At 36.1% G+C, this 21,927-nt stretch overlaps 1 protein-coding gene across 1 annotated transcript in view; it reads right to left on the bottom strand.

Annotated features, from left to right (window-relative positions):
* Window positions 1-20: 20 nt before the first annotated feature.
* Window positions 21-21,927, bottom strand: part of LOC113225981 (flotillin-2-like) — a 56,022-nt gene continuing 34,115 nt past the window's right edge. Inside the window, exons 2-8 of the mRNA XM_026458475.1 lie at window positions 6,447-6,679; window positions 5,284-5,403; window positions 4,896-5,003; window positions 4,441-4,547; window positions 4,064-4,247; window positions 2,973-3,153; window positions 21-1,051 (exon numbers count right to left, since the gene is read on the bottom strand). Coding sequence (XP_026314260.1) covers window positions 1,014-1,051; window positions 2,973-3,153; window positions 4,064-4,247; window positions 4,441-4,547; window positions 4,896-5,003; window positions 5,284-5,403; window positions 6,447-6,679 — 971 coding nt within the window. The 3' untranslated portion in view covers window positions 21-1,013. The remainder of the gene's footprint in view (window positions 1,052-2,972; window positions 3,154-4,063; window positions 4,248-4,440; window positions 4,548-4,895; window positions 5,004-5,283; window positions 5,404-6,446; window positions 6,680-21,927) is intronic.

The following is a 21,927-nucleotide window of genomic DNA, read 5'->3' as shown; positions in this document are numbered from 1 at the left end:
AAAAAAGAATAATAAGAATAATTTGCAGTTTGTAATTTGTAAACATGTTTTAGAAAAGTTCTAAATAGATAGCACCTAAAAAATATTATCAAAAAAACAAAATTTTCTTCTGAATTTTGAGAAAAATGGAAATTAAAAAATTTTGGCGCCAATTCTTATTATATTTACTAAAACCACTACACACTCCACACTAAAGTACAACCACAGTCACAAGTGCTATTTTAAAACAAGAAAACATTCAGGTGATACATTATTATTATTTAGGATATATAATATGGTAGTTTTATATTGATTATGATTTCACAATTGTTTTCGAAAGTATAACGAAAACTAGGACATTTGAAGACAGTTTTAAAACTTTATTAGTTGAATATTTCCTTAAGTGATAAAAAAAATTGTCAATCATTCTAATAATCCAGTAGAGTGTCTGTACTGCACGCATTAGTAGATGAAACACACTTTTTTTAATCAAAGGCAGTGTCCCGATAAAACATGAACACTTTGTCAAATGCATAAGATACATAAGTTAATAATTCTAAATATAATTGTAAAAAATCTAATTCCGTTACGAATATAACTAGCCACATATTGTACATGATCCATAAATTATTCTTTAGCTGCGATAATTAAATATAAAATTACAGATACATCTCTGATTAATATGTAAGTGATCTCATTTATAGTCAAGATAAAAATTACATTTATTTAAGATGGAAAATAAATAAATGCACTTCACCTTTGATACATTTTTATAAAAGCAAAAGCATTTGTACGAGAAAGTTTGTACTTTTAAATAAACATTTATTTACTTACTAAAAACACGTAATCGGTGGAAACACTTCTGCTTTTGAAAGTCTTATTGTATTCTTCGAATTCGCATTTTTTTCGTAAGTTCGAAATATTCGCAAAGAGTTGTCAATATATTTGAAGTCAAGTTTAGATTTCTTTAATAAAAACTTCGAATGCTGAGGTGAACATATAGATACGCCAAATGCAGAATTATTAACGTCGTCTTAAGAAATAGCCTTCTTTGTAGTCGTCGCTGCCGGTTCTTGTAGGACAAAAAAGAACAAATGTTATTAATGCTCTTTCTTCAAGATACAAATAGGGTAAAGGTTGAAGCAATCAGGACCAAAGTTGAGGCAAACAACAAACAGTTAAATTTATATCCAGGTTGGAAAAAATCAATGGGACATGGAGGACCTTAAATGCCAATTTTACTTAAAGAAAACATTTTTTTTTTTAAATAACGCACACACTCAACATAGCCTCGCACTAGGGAAACCCTGTGTCGCGGGTGTCATGGACACACACATAGACAACCACAAATTACACCCAAACTCACGAGAGAAATAATTGTAGGCCATACAAATATTTCTCCCGGCCCGGGAATCGAACCTGGGACCCCTGAGTGGCAGTCCGGCATGGTAACCGTTCGGCCACGGAGGCAGTTAAATTAAATTTAAATTAAATTGTTTTATTAATCTTAATATACAGTGTTGATTTGCATTCTCGCTATATTTAAGAAATTGATAATAGAAATAATGCTAAATCATCTAAAAATATTAAAAAATATATTCTGTTGTAAATTCTGGCTAATTGTACCTAGTAAAGTTTTGCAAAATTGTCTCGAAGTTGTGTACACCACGCAAGGGCAGTGACCCCGCCACCCGCTTCACCGAGCGATACGTAATCTTTCCCGATCGCTTATTTACCTATTTTTTAAATTATGTTTATGTACTAGTATTGTTATAATTTACTATTTATTTACAACAATTGGAAAAGTTGACTGATAAAAGTTTTTTGTAACTTAGATTTGGTACTTACCAACTTTAAGTTACATGAAAGTAGTGCTAGAAGTACCTAGCTCCAGAGCTGGTGGCTGGCTCATCACCAGCTGCGCAGAGATTCGCACGTGAGTTTCGTTTCAACATTAGACTTCACAACTTTGAAAGCAGAAACTTCGACACTCGTATCCTCCGCGTAAACTCAACGTTTCACATCATGCCATAAGAATAGACACGCACTTCTACTACAATCTCTTTTTTTGCACTACTAACTCTTGTTTACATACCAAACCACGTGGCATGACGTAACAGACTAGAATAGAATGTACCTATGCGGGATGTCAGCGTGACGTAGATGCAGTACGGGAAGCAAGATCGACTGATCTACCAATCACGTGCTCGATACGACACCCCCGCCATCTCCCGCCGTCGCTACCACCCCACCACCAAATAGATCTAAAATGCGTTTCTTTCTACGCATTTAAGGTCATTGTTCAAAATGTTTGCAAGTGCCGTGCAAGTCCTTTGAATATAATTTGTTTACCGCAATTAAATAAAAAACAGGAATGTACGAAATTTTTGTTTGATTTATTTTTTTAGTGATTTGTGTTTCGGATATAGAATGACCTCTGTAAAAATGGCGAGAATGCAAATCAACACATTGTACAAGTATAACCGCAATACCAGATTTTTTTGAAAAATTTTCTTGAGTTGCTTGGGCTGCAGTGCGTCTAACAGCGGCTAATTTAGACGCGCCCTTAGAATCGATACTAATACTAGATTTAATGGACGATTTTTTTTTTATTTTAAGCCCCAATGTTTGTTGGGAAGATGTTATCCTTATCATAGATCGTATCGATCAGTGCAACAAAATAGTGTTCATTTTTTGCATTTTCAGTTGGTTCGATTTCCGGTTCAAGTAAACTTTACAAAAAATCTGTGAATGCAGTTTTTTATAAAATAAAATAATGGTTTCCTTTAAGTAAAACTGACATTAAATATCTTAAATATTTAAAGTAGTTCCCCTTCATGTCCCATTGATATTTCCACCCTGTATATTGGTGAATCTATACAAGCGCGAAACACTTACGCTAGCATTGAAAAGGCGAATAAAAATACCGCTTCTATCTGAAGTGGGCCGCAAAAAGTTTGATTGCGAGATGCCTTAAATATTAGCTAGCTTACCACTTCCAGCTTCTTTCGGGTGCAATCGCCTGAGTGCTGCGGACATGTCAAGCCCGGTCAGCATCTTGACTGCCGGCGGGATGCTCCCGGCCAGACGCGCCACTTCGCCGGTCGCGCCACCGTCTCCTACCAGCAGGATCTCGTCCGTCTTGGCCAGAGGAGCTGCTACCTCAGCAGCGATCTGGAATGAAAGTATGTTACGGTTGAAAAAGTGGATTTACCATTAAAGTACAGCTAAGGATAAAAAGGTTTAATGAACCAATAATGTGACACAGTAGAGAAAATAAAGAGAAAAAACGGCAGTGGCCATTTTTTAGTAAAAAATACACACATCAAAACTGTCTAGGGATCAAGTACGTTTTTTTTAATTACTGAAAATCAGGTTAGCGTATTTCAGTGCTACTATATAAATAACAAAATTTTTTCAAAATTTCTACTAAATTACAATGTTTTAAGTTCTGCATCGAGCAAACACATCATCATTCCTCTTAGTAGAAGCATTGGCCGTAGTCGACATTGCTACCCCCCTTAACGGATTGGGAACATTACACTTATTCGAAAAATCTTCACATTCTTCTATGACGCATGTCGTCAAAGAAAGTGATTATTTAGTAAACTGGTAAATTTTTTTCGATAGGAATTTGACTCATGACCTTCGACATTCTCCCAATTAGACTACCACTGCTTGAATTTTAGGGTGAGCCAGCGGAATCATATGAACGAAGAGCTTCTGTCTTAGTGTTACATTTTAGCAACAGTAGAACATCTTGTGAAGGAATTCGTTGAAGTAATACCTATTTCTGGCAACAAACAGTAAACGTGTTACTGTGTTCCGTGTTTTGAAAGGTATAATGGTGGTGGTGAAATGGCACTTGGGATTCGGGGTGACGGGGGCAGTGACATTGCCCCTCCGATCTTTGCAATGTAAAGCTCTGAGTAGCACTGCAACTGTTACGGGTAGGCGTGTCGCTTACCACCAGGTGCACAACTTGTTCGTCCCGTCGCCTGATATCATAAAATAAGTCGTCGATGATAGGCGGTCATGTACCATTGCTTTCTGGTCAACAAGACGCGTCAACTTTATCACGTACCTTAGGCAAAGCTTCAAGGACCAACGCCATAAGAGCAGCGTCGCCATATTCCTTGTACACTTTCGCCTTGGCAAGCATTCGCTCGGCGTCAGCCTTGCCCACATCGCCGATGGCGGCGGCTTCGGCAAGACCAATCACTTTCATACGTTCTGCGTCCGCCTTTGCTTCTTCAATTTTTTTAGTACTGAAAGTGTAAGAAAATTGTTGAATTGAAAAAGAAATCGGTAAAAACTATCAAAACACAATTTAAATTACCCGTCCTCTCAACGACTCCAGTTTCATCAGAAAAACCTGGTACAAAATGACAGATAATGATAGACATTTGTAGCAAAAACAAACCAATTGAAACGAAGTTTATGAACTTTCGCCAAGCTTACCGCATTCCTTGGGAGATTGTCTGCAGACGGAAAGCCTCCGCCTCGGCAGGCAGGCGCACAGTGGCCATCAGCTCTTCCTGCCGACGTAAGATCTCTTGTTGCTCCACCTGAAAACAAGTGGAAACATTTTCAAGTTCAATAAAGCGTCCTTGCAAGTTTGTGAAGTATTAGATCCCACTACTGATACTGTTGCACGAATCTTCTCTACGGAGAGGGTTAAAGCGGTATTCCTCCACCCTGGGTTAATGCGTGTCGTAAATTTGACACGTTTTCAGTGGCATTGCGGTACAACTAGTCTCATATAAAATTCAACGCGAAAGTTGATGTCGCTTTCAAGGCACTTAGTACATGACGGAATTTTTGGTAGGCCAGCCTGGCATGACTACGTTGATCGTCAATGATTTTAAATGCTTTGATTTTAATCCAAGCAGAAGTTGGGAACTTCTGGATTTTACCTCAATTTGTTTGCGGCGCTCGACTACTTCGATCTGGATTTCTTCGGTTCGGATCTTCTGTTTGACCTTAGCTTCTTGCAACTCGTATGCTAGGGCTGCTTCGGCTTTCTGCAATACATTAATAACAATTGAAAAACAAAAACAATTTCAACGGATGTCTTGATTTGCTTACGATGCGCAGGCAGCTCAAGAGACGATATGCCAGTTTACCTTTCACAATAACACCTGAAATGAGATTATGCATTTTGAAGAATACAGAAACTGGTGTTAACCCCACGATAACTCCGGATGACATATCATGTACGCACTATTGCACAAAACTGTAACTGCAAATTATTGAGCCAGTCACAATGACACTAAATTCTTGCAAGCCTTTAAAACAACTTACGGCAGTGTTGATTTCCTGGTCGAACTGAGCCTTCTGCAGCTTGTATAAACGCATGTTGTCCTCGATCTTGGCGTCCATAGCATACTTCACGTCCATCGCGCTCTTCTCGCATTCTGCCTCCTGCAACAAAAAAACGGGAGTTTAAATTTTTACAAGAAGTTAGCCGACGATGCGTATGTCAGTTTGAAAACAAATGTAAATATTCTTAACGGTTTAATTACGACATCGAGTATATAACCAGAAATAGAGATGAAATGTTATTTAATTTGTTTGAAAACTATTCTGCCAAATCATTACTCAACTGCCTTCGTGGCCTAACGGTTACCATGCCGGATTGTCACGCAGAGGTCCCAGGTCCCAGGAGAAATAGTTGTATGGCCCACAATTATTTCTCTCGTGAGTTTGGATGTAATTTGTGGTTGTCTATGTGTGTGTCCATGGCACCCGCGACACAGGGTTTCCCTAGTGCGGGGCTATGTTGAGTGTGTGCGTTATTTATTATTAAAAAAAAAAATACTGTGACAACTGCGCTCCGATTGGCCAGCCTGCATTCGAAACAATTGGCGGGTGTCGTCAATTGTTTCACTTCAAACGACTAGTTTAACTTGAGCTTTGCTATAATGGAACGAAACGGATAATACAAAATTACGTATTTAATATTTAATTACCGAAGAAATGCGAATCCGTTTATTTTGTAATTAGATGTTTTGCTGTTTTTCCCATACCACAGAATGGAACAGCATCCATTGTTAGAGATATTATCTTTACTATAATAAATATTTTTGGAAAATACGGAGAGGTACACACAGGGCAGTAGTTGGCGCTGTACTATTTCAATTTTCTAATTTGTGATTGCAGCGCAAACCAGAGTTGATATTTAAAAGTGATATAAAGCCCATTTACCCGATGAGTTGCCAGGGATGGATGGCCCTTATTTCGTCTCTATTTCTGGTTATATACTCGATGAATTACGATCACTAAAGATTTAGAACTTTTATTTAGAACTTTTTTCAAACACCAGATGCGTAAAAAGGGCTACCACGCTTTATGCAGTTTGAGGCCCTTATGTGCAGAATTTTTCATAATTTTATCATTCATACCGATCCTTGCAAGAAAATGCTTGCTATATTCCCCTTAACTGGCTTACATCTGCTAATACCGACCCTGATTCCGGCATCCCTGTGAGCCTGCGCAACTCCAATATCAGCATCTCTCTTCACCACGGCGATCTGCGCCCTGCCCAAGCTGGACAGGTACTCGACTTGATCGTAAACGTCCTTGATCGTGAATGAGAGTATCTCTATTCCCATTCGACCGACGTCCGGAGCTGCTACTTCGCGCACCAAGGCCGCGAACTGGTCTCTGTCTTTGTACACCTCTTCTACTGTAAGAGTTCCTGCAAGGAAGAAGATAAGGACATTTAACACAAGTTACATAGCGGCGACGACTGCCGAAAATCAGTATAAAGATCTATTAACAAAAACAGGAGATAAATCTGCAATAGATTTCTCATAGATGGCGCTACGACTAAAAAGTCGTTGAAAGACCAAGTACAAAGACACGACGCAAGCACATAGAAGAATTCGTGAGGTCCGTTGGTTCGTTCCGTGGCTTAGTTGGTATAGCGTCTGGCACGGTATGCAAGAAGACGTCGGTTCGAATCCGACCGGATCGAGGGAATTTTTTCTGAGTGTTTTTTCTGAGTGTTCGATCTTTGTATTAATAATTATAAAAAACACGAGAATTTCGCCAACTCGGTAACTGGAGCCTTAGCTCGGATGGTCAGAGCAATGCTATAGTGCAGCATGGACTTGGGATCATGTCCCACCGGGTTGACGAAAATTTTTCTATGTGTTCGATCTTTATATTCATAATAATAACAGGTAACATATTTTAATTTCCTTGGTTTTGTGTACCCTCAGATCTTTGCGATTTAAAGCTCTGAGCGGTACTGCAAGTGTAATGGTGAAACGCGTCGCTTACCACCAGGCGCGTGACTTGTTAATCCCGTCACTTGCTATCATAAAGAAAAAAACGCGACTTTTAGTCGTAGGTTTTAGCATAGGTTTGTATGGAGTGACCTTTGGAGTGACAAATAGAATTGGTTCATCTCGACTCGTATTAGAATTGAGGTCGAATCAAATTGTTTTGTTTTTCGAAGATGTTCGAAATTTGAATTAATAAAATCGAATTTAATGTTATTAGCAATAATAACATTTTCACAGACAAGAAATTTGTTCCAACAAAACAGTTTATTTTTATGCTGCTTATAATTTGCGGTTTTTTAACACATCATAGAGGGTTTATAATATGTGTGTAGATAAAATCCCTTAGGTGCCAATATCTCGAAAGTTACCGAGCAAATGCGTTAGTCATGACAAGGGCAAAATGTGTGTTAGTGCTTTTTCAACATGGCAGTCTGTAGCAGAACTTCGGCGACACAATTAGACATGGCGCCATTTTGGTGAGTTACAGATTTTTTTTCAAAACCACTATTTCCCGATACCTATTTATAAAATAATTTTTATTATTATTACTTCCAATTATATGAATGTATGTAACGTAAATGACATATCGTATAAGTTTCATTATAGCATTTTGAAATTAATAATTAACTCCAACAACAAATCGATGCCTTAGTTTCTCAAACTCGTATCATAAAAAGAGTGATTATTCAGGAGATGGCAAAACTTTCTATTTATTTTAAATTTCTTATCAAGGGGGTTAATGGATGCATTATTTTAAGAATAGGTAAAAGCCAGTGTGTGAAATGTGATGTGAAAAAATCAGCCTGCAAAATTTGTATATAGGTACAAACCATATTTAGCATTTCAATAACTTTGTGCTTTAAGACAAGAGTTTGAAAAAGTAAGGCGATGAAATGCTAAATCTAGTTGACGACTGATGAGAAAACACATCGCGGAACATTAAAACATAATATTTCAATAGATCTTCCTGTTCGTTTGCCGCTGCGTACACGCGTAACTAATTATATTAAAGAATATCGTTTAACTGTAATTATGAAATTCGTTCTTGAATAAATTATACAATAATAATGTGAAAAGGTACAATTTCAGGCCCGAAACATCCCTCAAATGGTACAGTGAACATGAAAAGTTGCTGATCACGTATATTTTCATGATAACTTTACTTCGTTAACATTAAATGTTTTTGGAATGACGTAGCGAGATTTCATACTACACTCACCGCCAAATTTAGCGGAAATCTAGTAAGATCCCTAAAATAATGCGACCTAAAAATATTGTCGTAAGGCAGTCTCCGTTTTCTGTCTATGTTCCTCGAAGTTTAGGTAAAAAAGCTCTACCTATTCCGATCCCTGCTTATTATCGATCGCTGGCTGCCGCTTCCACCGGGTGGGACGGTGATATGATGAGTGCGATTACGTATCTTATATCGATCATATAAACTACGTAAATAAACGCCTTGTGCATTTGATTTTCATCCTCCCTCGCTTCGTATACCTATTACATTACTATTTTATTTTAGTAGCCCTAGAGCTACTTGTGAATGCGTTCGCCCAGGGAAGTACCAACTGCCACCTTACCTATTTCAGCCGCTAAGCACTAATGCTCACGTTGCTACGTTCCGATTTTGAAAGGGTGCTGGTGAAATTACAGGCACATGGAAGTTGTCTGTGAAACTTTTTTCTATAACGCCCCTCTGAAATTGCTAAAACTAAATGAGCCCTTTTATATAATTATCCACTGGACTAACATGCATTTAATGGCTTATTTCTTTGTCCCAATTTCAGAGGGGCTCTATAACAAAAGTATTCCTTATTAATGGATGGGATAATCTGTGTTACGGGTGCACCGTAATTAAGTTAACAACTCGCGTAGTTGCTTGTTTATAGGAAAATATCCGCCAGTTCATACTAGCTCATAATTACATTAAAAGTAAATAAATCATAAACTAAAATTTCAGACGTAATCTAGTGTAAAATTATATTTAGCAATTTTGTAAAAAGCGACAAGGAACATACTAGTTTTAGCTGGTAATACAATATTTGTAACATACAAACTTTTTATATAAAAAAAAACAAACCTCAAAAGCTCGTGGAATTACATCTATTTGTCAAGTTTTATTGGAATTGGTTAACGGAAAGTGGGTGAAATCCAATAAACCGGATTCATCCCTTAATTTGTCACTCTTAGAGGTGGAATATTTTCTTCAAATTTGAATTGGAGCACTACGAGATACCCCCTTTCCAACAACAAAGAAGTTTCGAAATTGGTTCACAAATGTCAGAGTAATGGCGTAACATATACACAAACATACAGTTGAATTAAGAACCTCCTCTTTTTTTGAAATCGGTTAATAATAACAAATAAGAGATTAAAAATGTATATATTTAGATCACAGTTTCCCAAAGTAGTCGCTACCGGCCCATAGTGGGCGCTGAAGAGTCCTGGGGGTAGGGACCTCGGAAGCAATTGGGGGGCGTTGATGCTGTCCAGGGGGTGCTACCGCAATTGAAAAAAAACCTGAATTATCTACATAAACTACACTACATGTATATGCTTTTTCCTTGTGATTTTTTTGTGTTGAGTGAGCATAAAAAATTACGTGTTTTCCAATTATTTTGTGGTGGTGGGCGTTGAAATTCTTTTATCTTGCCTAAGTGGGCGATGAGCTAATAAGTTTGGGAACCTATGTTTTAGATACTTATTTGAAATTACATACAACTTGTCGTGTTACGACCGTTCTGAAGGGGTAAAGAATGAAAATATTAAAGGGCTGAAGATTATAAGCAGTAAACAATATATATAGGTATGCATAAAAAAGAAGTGAGCATAAGTGATGTAGTGTATAGGTGAATATAGAAGGTGGGGACACGGAGTTGGAGGCTTCTGTCCGTAGTACAGCGTGTCACGGTATCGTGAAGAACTTTCAGTAACCGTTCTTGCTGGCCAGCAACCGTAATTACAGTGCGCGGCGATTGACTTTCGCCACGCCCGAGCCCGACACATCCTTGCCGTAACAAAGTTTCAACTAGCACGGAAGGTAAGGAACATTTTTGACAATATGAGTGTATGAATGATGTATACTATTCAAAAATCTGTACAAATTCAACTGTTAAACTGTTATATTCTCTTAAACTATTTCATAAGTGGTATTGTAAACATTTGATGAAATACATTTTTATTATTATTATTATCCACTTAGTACTAGTATGGCTAGACGTTAATAAGTAATGTACCACCGCAGGACGATCCGCCATGTGCGCGTTTAGTAAATAAGCTAATAAACATTGTTGAAGTATTATTCCAGCCTTTTAGTTCCAAGTAGCTTCCCCCGTGGATAAGTAGGAAGTTAAGCAAGAGAATCTCGTACTACAAAGGTTCGGTGTAACCGACAACCTCTCTCGGTCTCTCTTCTAAGAGCCTCTATTCCATGTACGGCAGTGTACCACTAACCTTTTTATACACGACTGTTGTTTTAGACACGACAAATCATATTTTTATATTTAATTTTACTGTAAACGCTGTTACTGTTCATAGAAGGGTTAAGAACTTGATTCATTCGTTTTGTTAAATGTATTTTACGGAATTGCGAATAATACTCAAAGCGCACTTAATTTTCCGCCAAAAGCGGTCAATTTTTCAATTTTTCCACAATTTTTTCATCAAAAGTCTACAACAACTTACCTCTTGATATTGAAGACGGTTAATCCGATGGTTAGTGTCAAAGGGAACAGCGCCAGTTTTACGAAATCCATTTTGCTTGCCCGCTTCACATTGACATTACTTATCACTTTTTAATTTTTTCTAATCTTTAAAACATTTACTAGATTATTATTTTTACAATAGGAAGACTACTTTCTCGTTCATATATTTTTTAAAACTTTGTTAGTCGTGTCTTTGATTAATCGAATAAGATTAAGCACTTTTTGTTTTTCACTTTTTCCTGAAATGGATGAATACTAAACAATAGGCTATAATATATTGAAGAACCGGTGCTTCGTCGAAAAAAATCGATTTTGATTATTTTTATCGTTTGACTTCAGTAATGGATGAATATTAAACAATAGGCTGTATATTGAAATACCCGTGCTCTCTAGAAAACGCAACAAAATCGATTTTGTTTTGAAATTCAATTTTGTAAATAAATTTTTTATTCGATATTGCAAATAGATATTGGTAGATAATAAAAATTCGACTTTGTAGAGTATTGTAATACACAGTGGAATATTTTATCAAAAAATGGTGGGTCTTTGTAGTTAAAGGTTTTATATGAATTACTTTTTAATTTAAATTACGTATTGAGTTTCATAATTATTTGTTAACTTTTTAAGCTGATGGCTCTATAGGCAATGCTCAATAAATAAAGTGTAGCAGTAGAGCTCCTTGCGAAAGAGGTCATCCAGGAAAGTACCGCCATCTTACCTATTTCTGCCGCCAAGCTGTAATATCAGCATTACTGTGTTTCGGTTTTGAAGGGTAAGCGTGCTGGTGAAATTACAGGTACATGGGACTTGTCATCTTATGTTTCAGCTCAAACAACTGTGCAGTGTAGCTTACAATGGGCGCTCGACTTGTTCGTCCCGTCATTTGATATTATTAAAAGAAATGCTTAGTTTAAAAACATTTATTCATTTACACGAAGGAGAGAAAGACACAAACAGAGAGAAAGAGAGATTCCAATAATTACGTAGGACGTATCTTTAATCTACAATATAAATCTACATATAGACCTCAGCATGTGTTATTGCGTAAGTGTCCATTTGCCCTTGGTCTGAGATCATAGCAATACAATCATTAATAGCATTAAATGGAGTGCTCCAGGCCGGCAGGTTCATCATGCATTTTATATGGAACTATGCGGTCATTATAATTATCTAAACTAATTATTATAACCGTTCTAATTGTCTAAACTAATTATTAAAGCCGAACAAGTCGTGCACCTGGTGGTAAGCGACACGCCTATCCATAACATTTGCAGTGCATTCTGAGCCTTAAATCGCAAAGATCTGAGGATCACTGCCACTGCGCCCTTCACCTAAGACATAAGTTGACAAGTGCCATGTGCCTGCAATCTCACCAGCAACCTTACCCTTCTAAGCTGGAACGCAGTTATGCTCACATTCTGGATGCTCACACACAGGACGGACTCTTGCACAAGGAGCTCTACTGCTACAAAAATTTAAAAATTGTGTAGTACAGTAGGCTACTCAAGTAAGAATTCGCTGACGAAGTCTAGTATTATACAAATTTTAAAGTTTTTAAAGAATTCAATTATTCTAGAAAATGTACTATCGTATACTGTCACGACGCTCTATCACAATCTTCACATTTTTACGTGCATACGTGGAGTCATCTAGTTGTAAATATCTACAATGTTAGGCACACGAATACTAACTTTGTTTATATACAAAAATAAACTTTTTAGATCTAAAGTCACAACCCGTAAAATAAGATGAAGCAACGGTCGTTCCTTGCACAACATAATGTAAGAATTTAACTAAAATCTATTCAACCTTTAAATTTCAGATATAGGTAAGTTTAAAAAATGTTGATAAGAATTTTTATACAGCTACAAAAGAAACAACATGGACGAAATCAAATAATAAAGGAAAATATTTTAAAAGGTTTAAAAATTTTTAGTGTAAAGATTCTCGCACTACATTGTTTTTAATTAAAAAAAAAACCAACCTCAAAAGTTTGTGGAATTATATCTATTTGCAAAGCTTTACTTTAACTGCCTCTGTGGCCAAACGGTTACCATGCCGGACTGCCACGCGGAGGTCCCAGGTTCGATTCCCGGGTCGGGAGAAATATTTGTATGGCCTACATTTATTTCTCTCGTGAGTTTGGGTGTAATTTGTGGTTGTTTATGTGTGTGTCCATGGCACCCGCGACACAGGGTTTCCCTAGTGCGGGGCTATGTTGAGTGTGTGCGTTATTATTATTATTGTTATTATTATTTATTGAAATTGGTTAACGGAAAGTGGGTGAAATTCAAAAAACCGGATTCATTCCCTAATTTGCCACTTTTGGAGGTGGTATAGTATAGTGGTATTTCCTTCAGATTTGAATATTGAGGTACCCGTTTTTCAATAATAAAAGAATCATCGAAATCGATCTACAAATGTCGGAGTAATCGCGTAACATTACACACAAAAAATTTAAAAAAAAGTCAAAAGGCAAAAAAGTCGTTAAAACCAAAAAAAAAAAACAAACATCTGCAATAGGCACTTTAAAAAATTCGTAAGGTTCGTTGATTTTTTTTTCGTATTTTCGTGGCCTAGTTGGCATAACGACTGACACGATTGCTAGAAGCCGTTGGTTCGAACCCAGCCGGATTCAAGGAATTTTTTGCAAATGTTTGATGTTTGTATAATAATTATAACAAACTAGTGGGGAAACTTCACAAAAATAATTGAATAACCATGGTGGTCAACATCGTAACATTCAATAAATTTAAAATAAATTTATATCGTGATGAACGCGTTTCATTAAGTACTATTTATACATAGTACTTAATTTTTTCAGAAGCCTTTTTGAATTTTTTTAATATGCAATCGACCGTAATTATGAAGATATAGTCACTGTCACTTATTTCAATATACAATTTCCGAACCGTGTAACTTTAATTTTTATTGTCACTTTGCAACGTTTTTATCATAATAGAACCAACACTGTACTGATGCAGACTTCATAAAAAAATCATGATTTTTACATTAGATATATAGCAGACATTTTGTGAGTTAGAATCGTAACACGGCAGTATCATCATTATTTACTTTAGTAGGCGATATAAAATGATAAGCATGCGGTTTTCGCTATCATAGATTTTGCGGTAAAATTAGTTTTTTAGTATGGTAAAAAAAATCTGATATAAGTTGACATCAGTAGCGAAGGGTCTGTGTAACACGATTGCAACGAACTTGCCCAAAATCTTTTTAATTGACTGCTTTAAACGTGAGAAGTACAATGTACCACGATGGTCATATTCACTGAGTGCTGTTTCACACATTTTTGAGATACTAGATGTATAAAAGAAGAAGTACATGCTGTGTAATAAAATCTTTAAAAAATTATAACACTTTGTTAATTTATCAGAAACAATAACAATAACTTTATTTCAGTAATGCACCCATAGTTTCAACAAGCACAAAATGTAATTTTTTGTTTAATAATTTAAAATTAAAACAAAAAATAATAATACTTTATATTAAAAAAAACCGACCTCAAAACATCTTTTTGCCAAGTTTTATTGAAATCGAGTACCGGACAGCGCACGAAACCGGAGCCGTCCCCTACCAATATGACACCCTTAGAGGTGTAATATTTTCTTCAAATTTAAATGAGACCAATGAATACTCTTTCCAATAAAAAATAATCACCAAAATCGGTTCACAAATGCTGTTGCCGAGTTATGGCGTAACGTATATACAAAAAAAATATAAAAAAACAATCGAATTAAGAACCTACTACTTTTTTTTTTAAGACGGTTAAAAACTCAAAGTGTACATTCAAAAATCAAAATACAAAATTTGAAATAATAAATACACAATTGAAAGGAAGAGTAAGATAATTATGTTCTACAGTAGATGTTCTATATTAAATTACGTCACATTTCGTAGAACTTTAGTTAAATTATGCAATTACATATAAATTAGGTATAATTATAACTTTCATACTCGTATAACATTGAAATTTGTTCAAATATTTAATTTACAAAATAATGTGTTTTTAAACAGTGTTTTACTAATATTTACTAAATGATTACCACTAATTACCGTTCCAAAATATAGGGAAAATAAAAAAAACTCGTAACGTGGTAAGAAACCTGTTATTACTGATAATAATTTGATATTTATGGTTGTGATTTTAGTGTATCAGGCAAACTGTTACATACTTTGAGACACATTGACTTCTTGGCTACAAAGCTGTTCTCGGTTTAGTGTTCATAGCCAGTTTTAGTGGAGTAACAAAACGGTTTTGATGGTCTTTTTGTTTGGTTCTCCAACTTAGTAGTAACTATTGAAAGGAAAATGCGTTGCATTGTAGCATTTATTTTATTGTATACCTCCTTCTAAGCCGGGTTACTTTCTTCAAACATACTCTTCGCTACTGGTACTGATACAAACAACTTTGGAGCAAATACAAAAAACAATTTAAATCTCGTGAAAGGGTAGTAGGTTCAGGTTCATTTTCTGTGGCAATTTTATTATTTGAATATTTTAAAATATTATCACAAAGCATTATTTGATATTCGAGTATAGTATCCCGAAATATTATTCAATATTTGATAATAATAATCTCAAATACTTAAATAATACAAATTGCCACCGGAATCAGATAGAGAAAAGTAACTTGAAGATTACCCGAGTGAATTTACAATATTAGATACGGCACCCTTATTCAATAAACCGCGCAAATTTTGATAAGTATTATTTTTTTTCATTTTACTATAACTCAATAATAAACAACAGTATGTGTCGTGTAAAGTGACCTCACTGTGTTGTTCATTCTGAGACTGACGTTTTCAGCAGCCGATATTACGCTTTTTGAAACGCTATTTGCGAAAGGGTTGGATGAAGTAATTGTAATTGTTGCTTCTTTTTGTCTCTTTATTTTCTTTTATTCAGTCACATTTCTAACAGTACAAGTTGTCACTTTATATATTATACTACTTTGAATTCAGAAATAACAGTGTTATTTATTCACCCAATACTATCGAGTATAAAATCAGAAGTACAGACGAAATGCATTTAATTAGTCTGAAAACTATTCTGCCAAATCATTACGGTGACAACTGCGCTCCGATTGGCTAGTCAGAATTCGAAACAATTGACGGGTGTCGTCAATTGTTTCACTTCAAATCCACCAGTTTAGGTTTAGCTTTGCTATAATGGGCGAAAATTGAAACATTACATATTTAATAATTAATGACCGATGAAATGTGATTCCGTTTGTTTTGTAATTAGATGTTTTGCTGTTTTTACCACACGACCGAATGGAAGAGCCCCTTTTGTTAGAGATATTATTTTTATTACAATAAATACAGAATATTTATGGAATATACGGAGACATACACACAGGTCAATTATTGGCGCTTTACTATTTCAGCTTTCTAATTTGTAATTTCAGCGCAAACGAGAGTTGATCTTTAAAAGTGACATAAGGCCCATTTGCCTGACGAGTTGCCAGTGATGGATGGCCTTCAGTTTGTTTCTATTTCTGGTTATATACTCGATGCTCAATACAGATATAGAATGGAAGAAAATTTATTACTTTAGCATTATTGCGATGTACGGATTACTTTTTAAACTTTATTATTTTCACGAAAGGCTCAAAATATATACTAATTACAAAGACACAAAATATACTTCTTTTCAAGTCCACCGGAGACGGGAGCAGATAATTTTTTGCACTCCAACAAGAGCTTAAGTAGTCACGCAAGCTTTTATTTCTCTAATTATGATCTCATGATTACAATTAAATTTATATTTCTACGAAGTATGATACTAAGATCTACAATAGTACCTACATTTCGTAGAAATCTTTTGTAAATAGTAGTTAAGTAAAAACAATAAATATTATGTTTTAATTTATTGCCATTTATTTTTAAGCATTTCTGAATAAAAGTGGAAGGCATTAGGCAATTGTGTATCACTTGAAGTTAGGTAGGTATCTATACTCTGCCTAATCCCATTTCTGATTATTATAGATCAATATAAAGATAAGATAAAAACCATAATAATCCCATAATCCATGTATACATTTTTTTAACCGAAAAATATTTTCATACAATGTATATAAAGCTTCCAGTAATCTCTCACGCGACCACAGTCCTTACTTTGACTGAATTATTACAGCATAAACAAAGCCATAAATCAAATAGAACTGGCTTTTCCATAATATGAAATTATTGACAAAATTATTCAAACAATATGACCAATAACATCTCAATTTCCCAGAGTGCTAGGTCTGTTAGAAGTTACTAATAGACTTTAGTAACGTATTTACAATACTATATTATTATATATAGAAATAATATTGCACTTCAGAACAAAATACAGGGACAAATAAAAACAAAAGGCAAAGGCGTCTTATTTCTTTTTTTATATTTTAAGTGCGCATTTGACCTCCATCTCACCTAATGGAAAATGACAATAAAGTCGATGCTATCATCAACCTTATCGTCATCGTAAGCTACATAATACCTTTTCACTGTCACCTTGAAAAGGCCTAAGTTATAACGTTCAGGGAACAAATCTGCAGGCAGATAATTGCGAATTTACTAGCATTAGAGTTCTTTGAGAAAGAGTTCGTCCAGGGAAGTACTGCCACCTTATTTATTTCTGCCATATTCGTCCCATCACTTGATGTTATAAAAAAAAGCGTAACGCTTCGTGCGAATTTTGAGTATATCCATATCATAGGGATGAAACTCTTGCGTACGCCTGGTCCCTCGATGATTAAAAGGGGATGGTGGAATTGTTTCCTGCAATTCCGTCGCATTTTGTACTAGATAGCAATCAATCAAATACAATTATTAAATTACCACATGTTAGTAAGGTACTGTAGTGAGATGAAGATCAGCTACATATCGACTGCAAACTGGCATTCTCAATTTTGACAACTTTACAGGTGAAGAAAAAAATTGTTTGCGTCATTTATATAGCATCTGATTTATTAAATAAAAATACGTAGTTTTTAATATTTTTATTACTCATACACTAGTATTTTTAACCGACTTTAAAAAAAGGAGGTTTTTTTTTTGTATGTACGTTACGCGATAACTCTGGTGTTTATGAACCGATTCATGATTCTTTTTTGTTGGAAAGAGGGTACCTCCATAGTGGACCCATTTAATTTTGTAGAAAATCATCCACTTCTAAGGGTGGCTGTTCACGAATGAAGATTCATTTTTATAAATAGCGCCTACATTTTATTATAAGGAGCAAGGTTGATTTTGCTGATCTACAATTCAAGACGTTTTTCTCTCCCAATATAAAGAGTAGTGAGACCCGATTTTTATTATCTCCTATGTCAAGTCCCGTATAGTGGCGAACTAGGGGATGAATCCGGGTTTGCGCACTTTCCAGTAACCGATTTCAATAAAACTTGGTAATTATGTATAATTCCACGTACTTCTGAGATCGGTTTTTTAGTACTCTGTACTGAGATTATCACTTAATAAACCAGATGATATATAAATGACGCAAACAATTTTTTTCTTCATCGTGTAAAGTTATCAAAATTGAGATTGTACCGGTTGCCAGTTCACAGTCGATATGTGATCTGTCTTTTTGTATTATGTCAGATACATTTGTTTTTAAATTGGTTATAAGGAAGCATTTGACTACAATCTACCTGACGGTAAGTGCCAATGTAGTCGAGGATGGAACATGCTTGCCTAGACGGTGCCTTCTTACACTCACTTTCAAAAGGTCCATTGTGTATTTATCAGTAGGTAACAATGCCGCAGGCAGAGAATTCCACTCCATAGCTGCCCGCATTAAGTAGAGGGAAACAAAGGTCTTTATGCATATAGGTGGTATATCTACAATGTAAGGGTATGATCCTCAACGACGGTTCTTTTGCAGGTTTTTTTTCTTTCCTAAATAATGATTTATATTGCTTTTTGTCTTCTGAAAGTGACATTTTAATCAGTCATATTACACAAAGAACACGGAAAACCACTCGACTTGTTTTTCGACCAAAATCATAATTAATATAAGATTCTCACTTTAAGTGGACCACGTGCCAAAACGTAGTTTTAAAAAAAACTTTACTTATTACTGATTAAATTATTGTTAATTGGTCAGTTTTCACATTTCAGCGATAACTAATAATGAGAATGACGGGGTAAAAATTAGGGCGACAATAAAAAAATATCGTTTGCAAAACGAAAGTGAACAAAACAAATTCTATTACCCTGAATCTGACAATACGCGTTAACGAGACCGGATGCGTTTCTCAGTCCCACTTCTGCATAGATTCACTTAGATACACACGCAAACATACTCATGTGTTGTTCATATTATCTCTTGTTAAATGACTTTTTGGTTGACGAAGGTGTTTTTCCCGATTTAATGAAATACAGCAAGGTTATTCCCTTATTCAAAAGCGGTAGGAAAGTTGATCCTAGCAACTATAGGCCCATTTCAATTTTACCAGCTTTAAGTAAAATATTCGAAAAGGTTATGCTAACTCAATTACTGTCCTTTTTCGGTAGGAATCATATTTTTCATAGTGAACAATACGGGTTTACAGTCCGCGAGGCCTAAGCTGAGCTTTACATTTGTGTGAGTGCACATAGATAGTGTAGGTGTGACGTCGGCCTAGAGGGCGACGCGTCCTTCGCTAGGTTTAAATCGGTTTAAACTGCTTTTTGTCAACTGGCCTGAGACGCGGTGCATCCCTCGCGCGACGCAACTCCGCCGCGCACCTTTCACACTTCACCTCTTGTACTGGTAGCAGCGTGACGTGTTTAATTCTTAATATTTTGTTTTTGTGTTCGATTTATTAGTGAAATGGCTGCCAACACAAATAAACGAATTATACGAAAACCTTTAAATAGCCAAGTAAAGGAAATTTTGTGTAATTTAAATAGTTATTTTAAAGACATGAACGACAAAGACATGTCAAACCCAGGTATGCGCGTTCAGTTCCAAAAAATCCCCATTCCTTCCACTTCCCCATCTTCAGGGTACAACGCTGACGCTGCAGGACAAGCTCAGCCTGCTGGGGATGAGCATCCGGAAGGACATGAGCAACAAAGAGTATATAGAGAGCGTCATCCGTACCGCGTCGCGCAAGCTTGGCATCCTGAACAAGGTGCACCGATTTTTTACTCCAGAGCTGCGATACCTGTTGTATAAAGCTCAGGTCCGAAGCAGCATGGAGTACTGTTCGCACCTTTGGGACGGCTCTGCCAAGTACTTGCTCGATGCCCTAGATGGACTGCAGCGCTACGCCTTGCGTGTTGTCAACGATCCTCATGTAACTGAGCATGCGGAGTCGTTACAGCTTCGCAGAGATATAGCGTCTCTTAGCGTATTCTATCGCCTGTACCACGGTGAGTGCTCTGAAGAGTTATTCAACCTTATCCCTTCCTCTCCTTTCCATCAGCGGACCACCCGTGCCGGACTGCGTTGCCACAGTTGGACGGTCAGTTCAATACCGTCCCGCACTAAAAAGTTTGGCAATTCGTTTTTACGCCGAACAATCAAATTGTGGAACCAACTCCCGGCGCATGTATTCCCTCCCCTCTATAACATCGGGTCCGTCAAACGTAGTGTGAAGAAGCATTTGGCCAGACCGGCAAAATGATAGTGACGGAGTGAAGATATTTGTGTTTTCCATCCGTTACTCTCATCTCTGGACTGTATTCGCACTTTCCATCAGGCGCGGTGCAGTCATTTTGCCGAGTCACAATAAAAAATAAAAAAAAATGTCAAATGTCACTACATCAGCCCAATTGGTAGCGACATCGACGGGAATTCCGCTGTCCACTGTCAAAAGAGTTTTATTGGAAGGTAAACGTCTTTTGGAAGACGGAAGCAAATTTAAGTCTCCGAAAAAGACCAGATGCAGGAAAAATATCATTATCATTGACGATTTTGATAAAGCGGTAATCCGAAGAACTATTCACAACTTTCACATTACTGATAAAGAGGTGCCAACTATGAAACGATTATATGAAAAGTTGAAGAGAGAAATAAAATATCCAGGTTCAATTTGGTCATTGCGTAAAGAAGTGTCTCTTTTAGGATTTAAATGGAAAAGAACAGAAGATAATAGAAAAATTCTAATGGAAAAACATGAGATACGTTATCTACGTATACATTTTTTGATTAAAATTTCCGAATATCGCATGGCCGGCCAGTCGTTTATACCGACGAAACATACATAGACACGACTCACACTTCTTCAAAATCTTATTCAGATGGCAGCACTTCTGGTTTGAAGAAACCAATTTCTAAAGGAAATCGTCTAATAATAGTTCATGCCGGCGGAGAGGACGGTTTCATACCAAATGCACTGCTGATGTTCAAAGCAAATAAAAAAAGTGGTGATTACCATAATAATATGAATGCAGCAAACTACACGAAATGGTTACAAACGCAATTAATTCCAAATTTAAAGCCCAATAGCGTTGTGGTGGTAGACAATGCATCTTACCACAATTCGTTAGAAAATCCCGCTCCCAACTCAAATAGTCGTAAACAAGATATGATTGACTGGCTCAAGTATCGCAATATCGATCACTCTACATCGATGCTTAAACCACAACTCTATCAATTGATACTGCAAAACAAACAAAGATTTATTGAATATAAAATTGACACTTTACTTAGAGAACATGGTCACAGCGTCATTCGTCTACCACCCTACCACCCGGATTTCAACCCAATGATAAAAGGGTACGTGGCTAAAAAAACGTGTCAATGAATATGGATACAATTATGAGGTTAGCGAAAGAAAAAGTTGACACTATCACTGTAGAAGAATGGAAAAATGTATGTGACCACGCAATAAAAGAAGAAAAAAAGTTCATGTTCACGATGCCATTCTTGACGATATAACGGAACGATTCATTATTAACACAAACGATACATCAGAGGAGAGTGAAAATGAAGACGAGAGTGATAAAGAAAATGATGAA

Source organism: Hyposmocoma kahamanoa, unplaced genomic scaffold (genome assembly GCF_003589595.1).
Source record: "Hyposmocoma kahamanoa isolate Upper Pololo Valley unplaced genomic scaffold, ASM358959v1 180, whole genome shotgun sequence".
In the NCBI taxonomy this organism is placed as follows: Eukaryota; Metazoa; Arthropoda; class Insecta; order Lepidoptera; family Cosmopterigidae; genus Hyposmocoma; species Hyposmocoma kahamanoa.
Note: the sequence above shows the minus strand (reverse complement) of the source record. Positions and strands in the feature narration are given on the sequence as shown.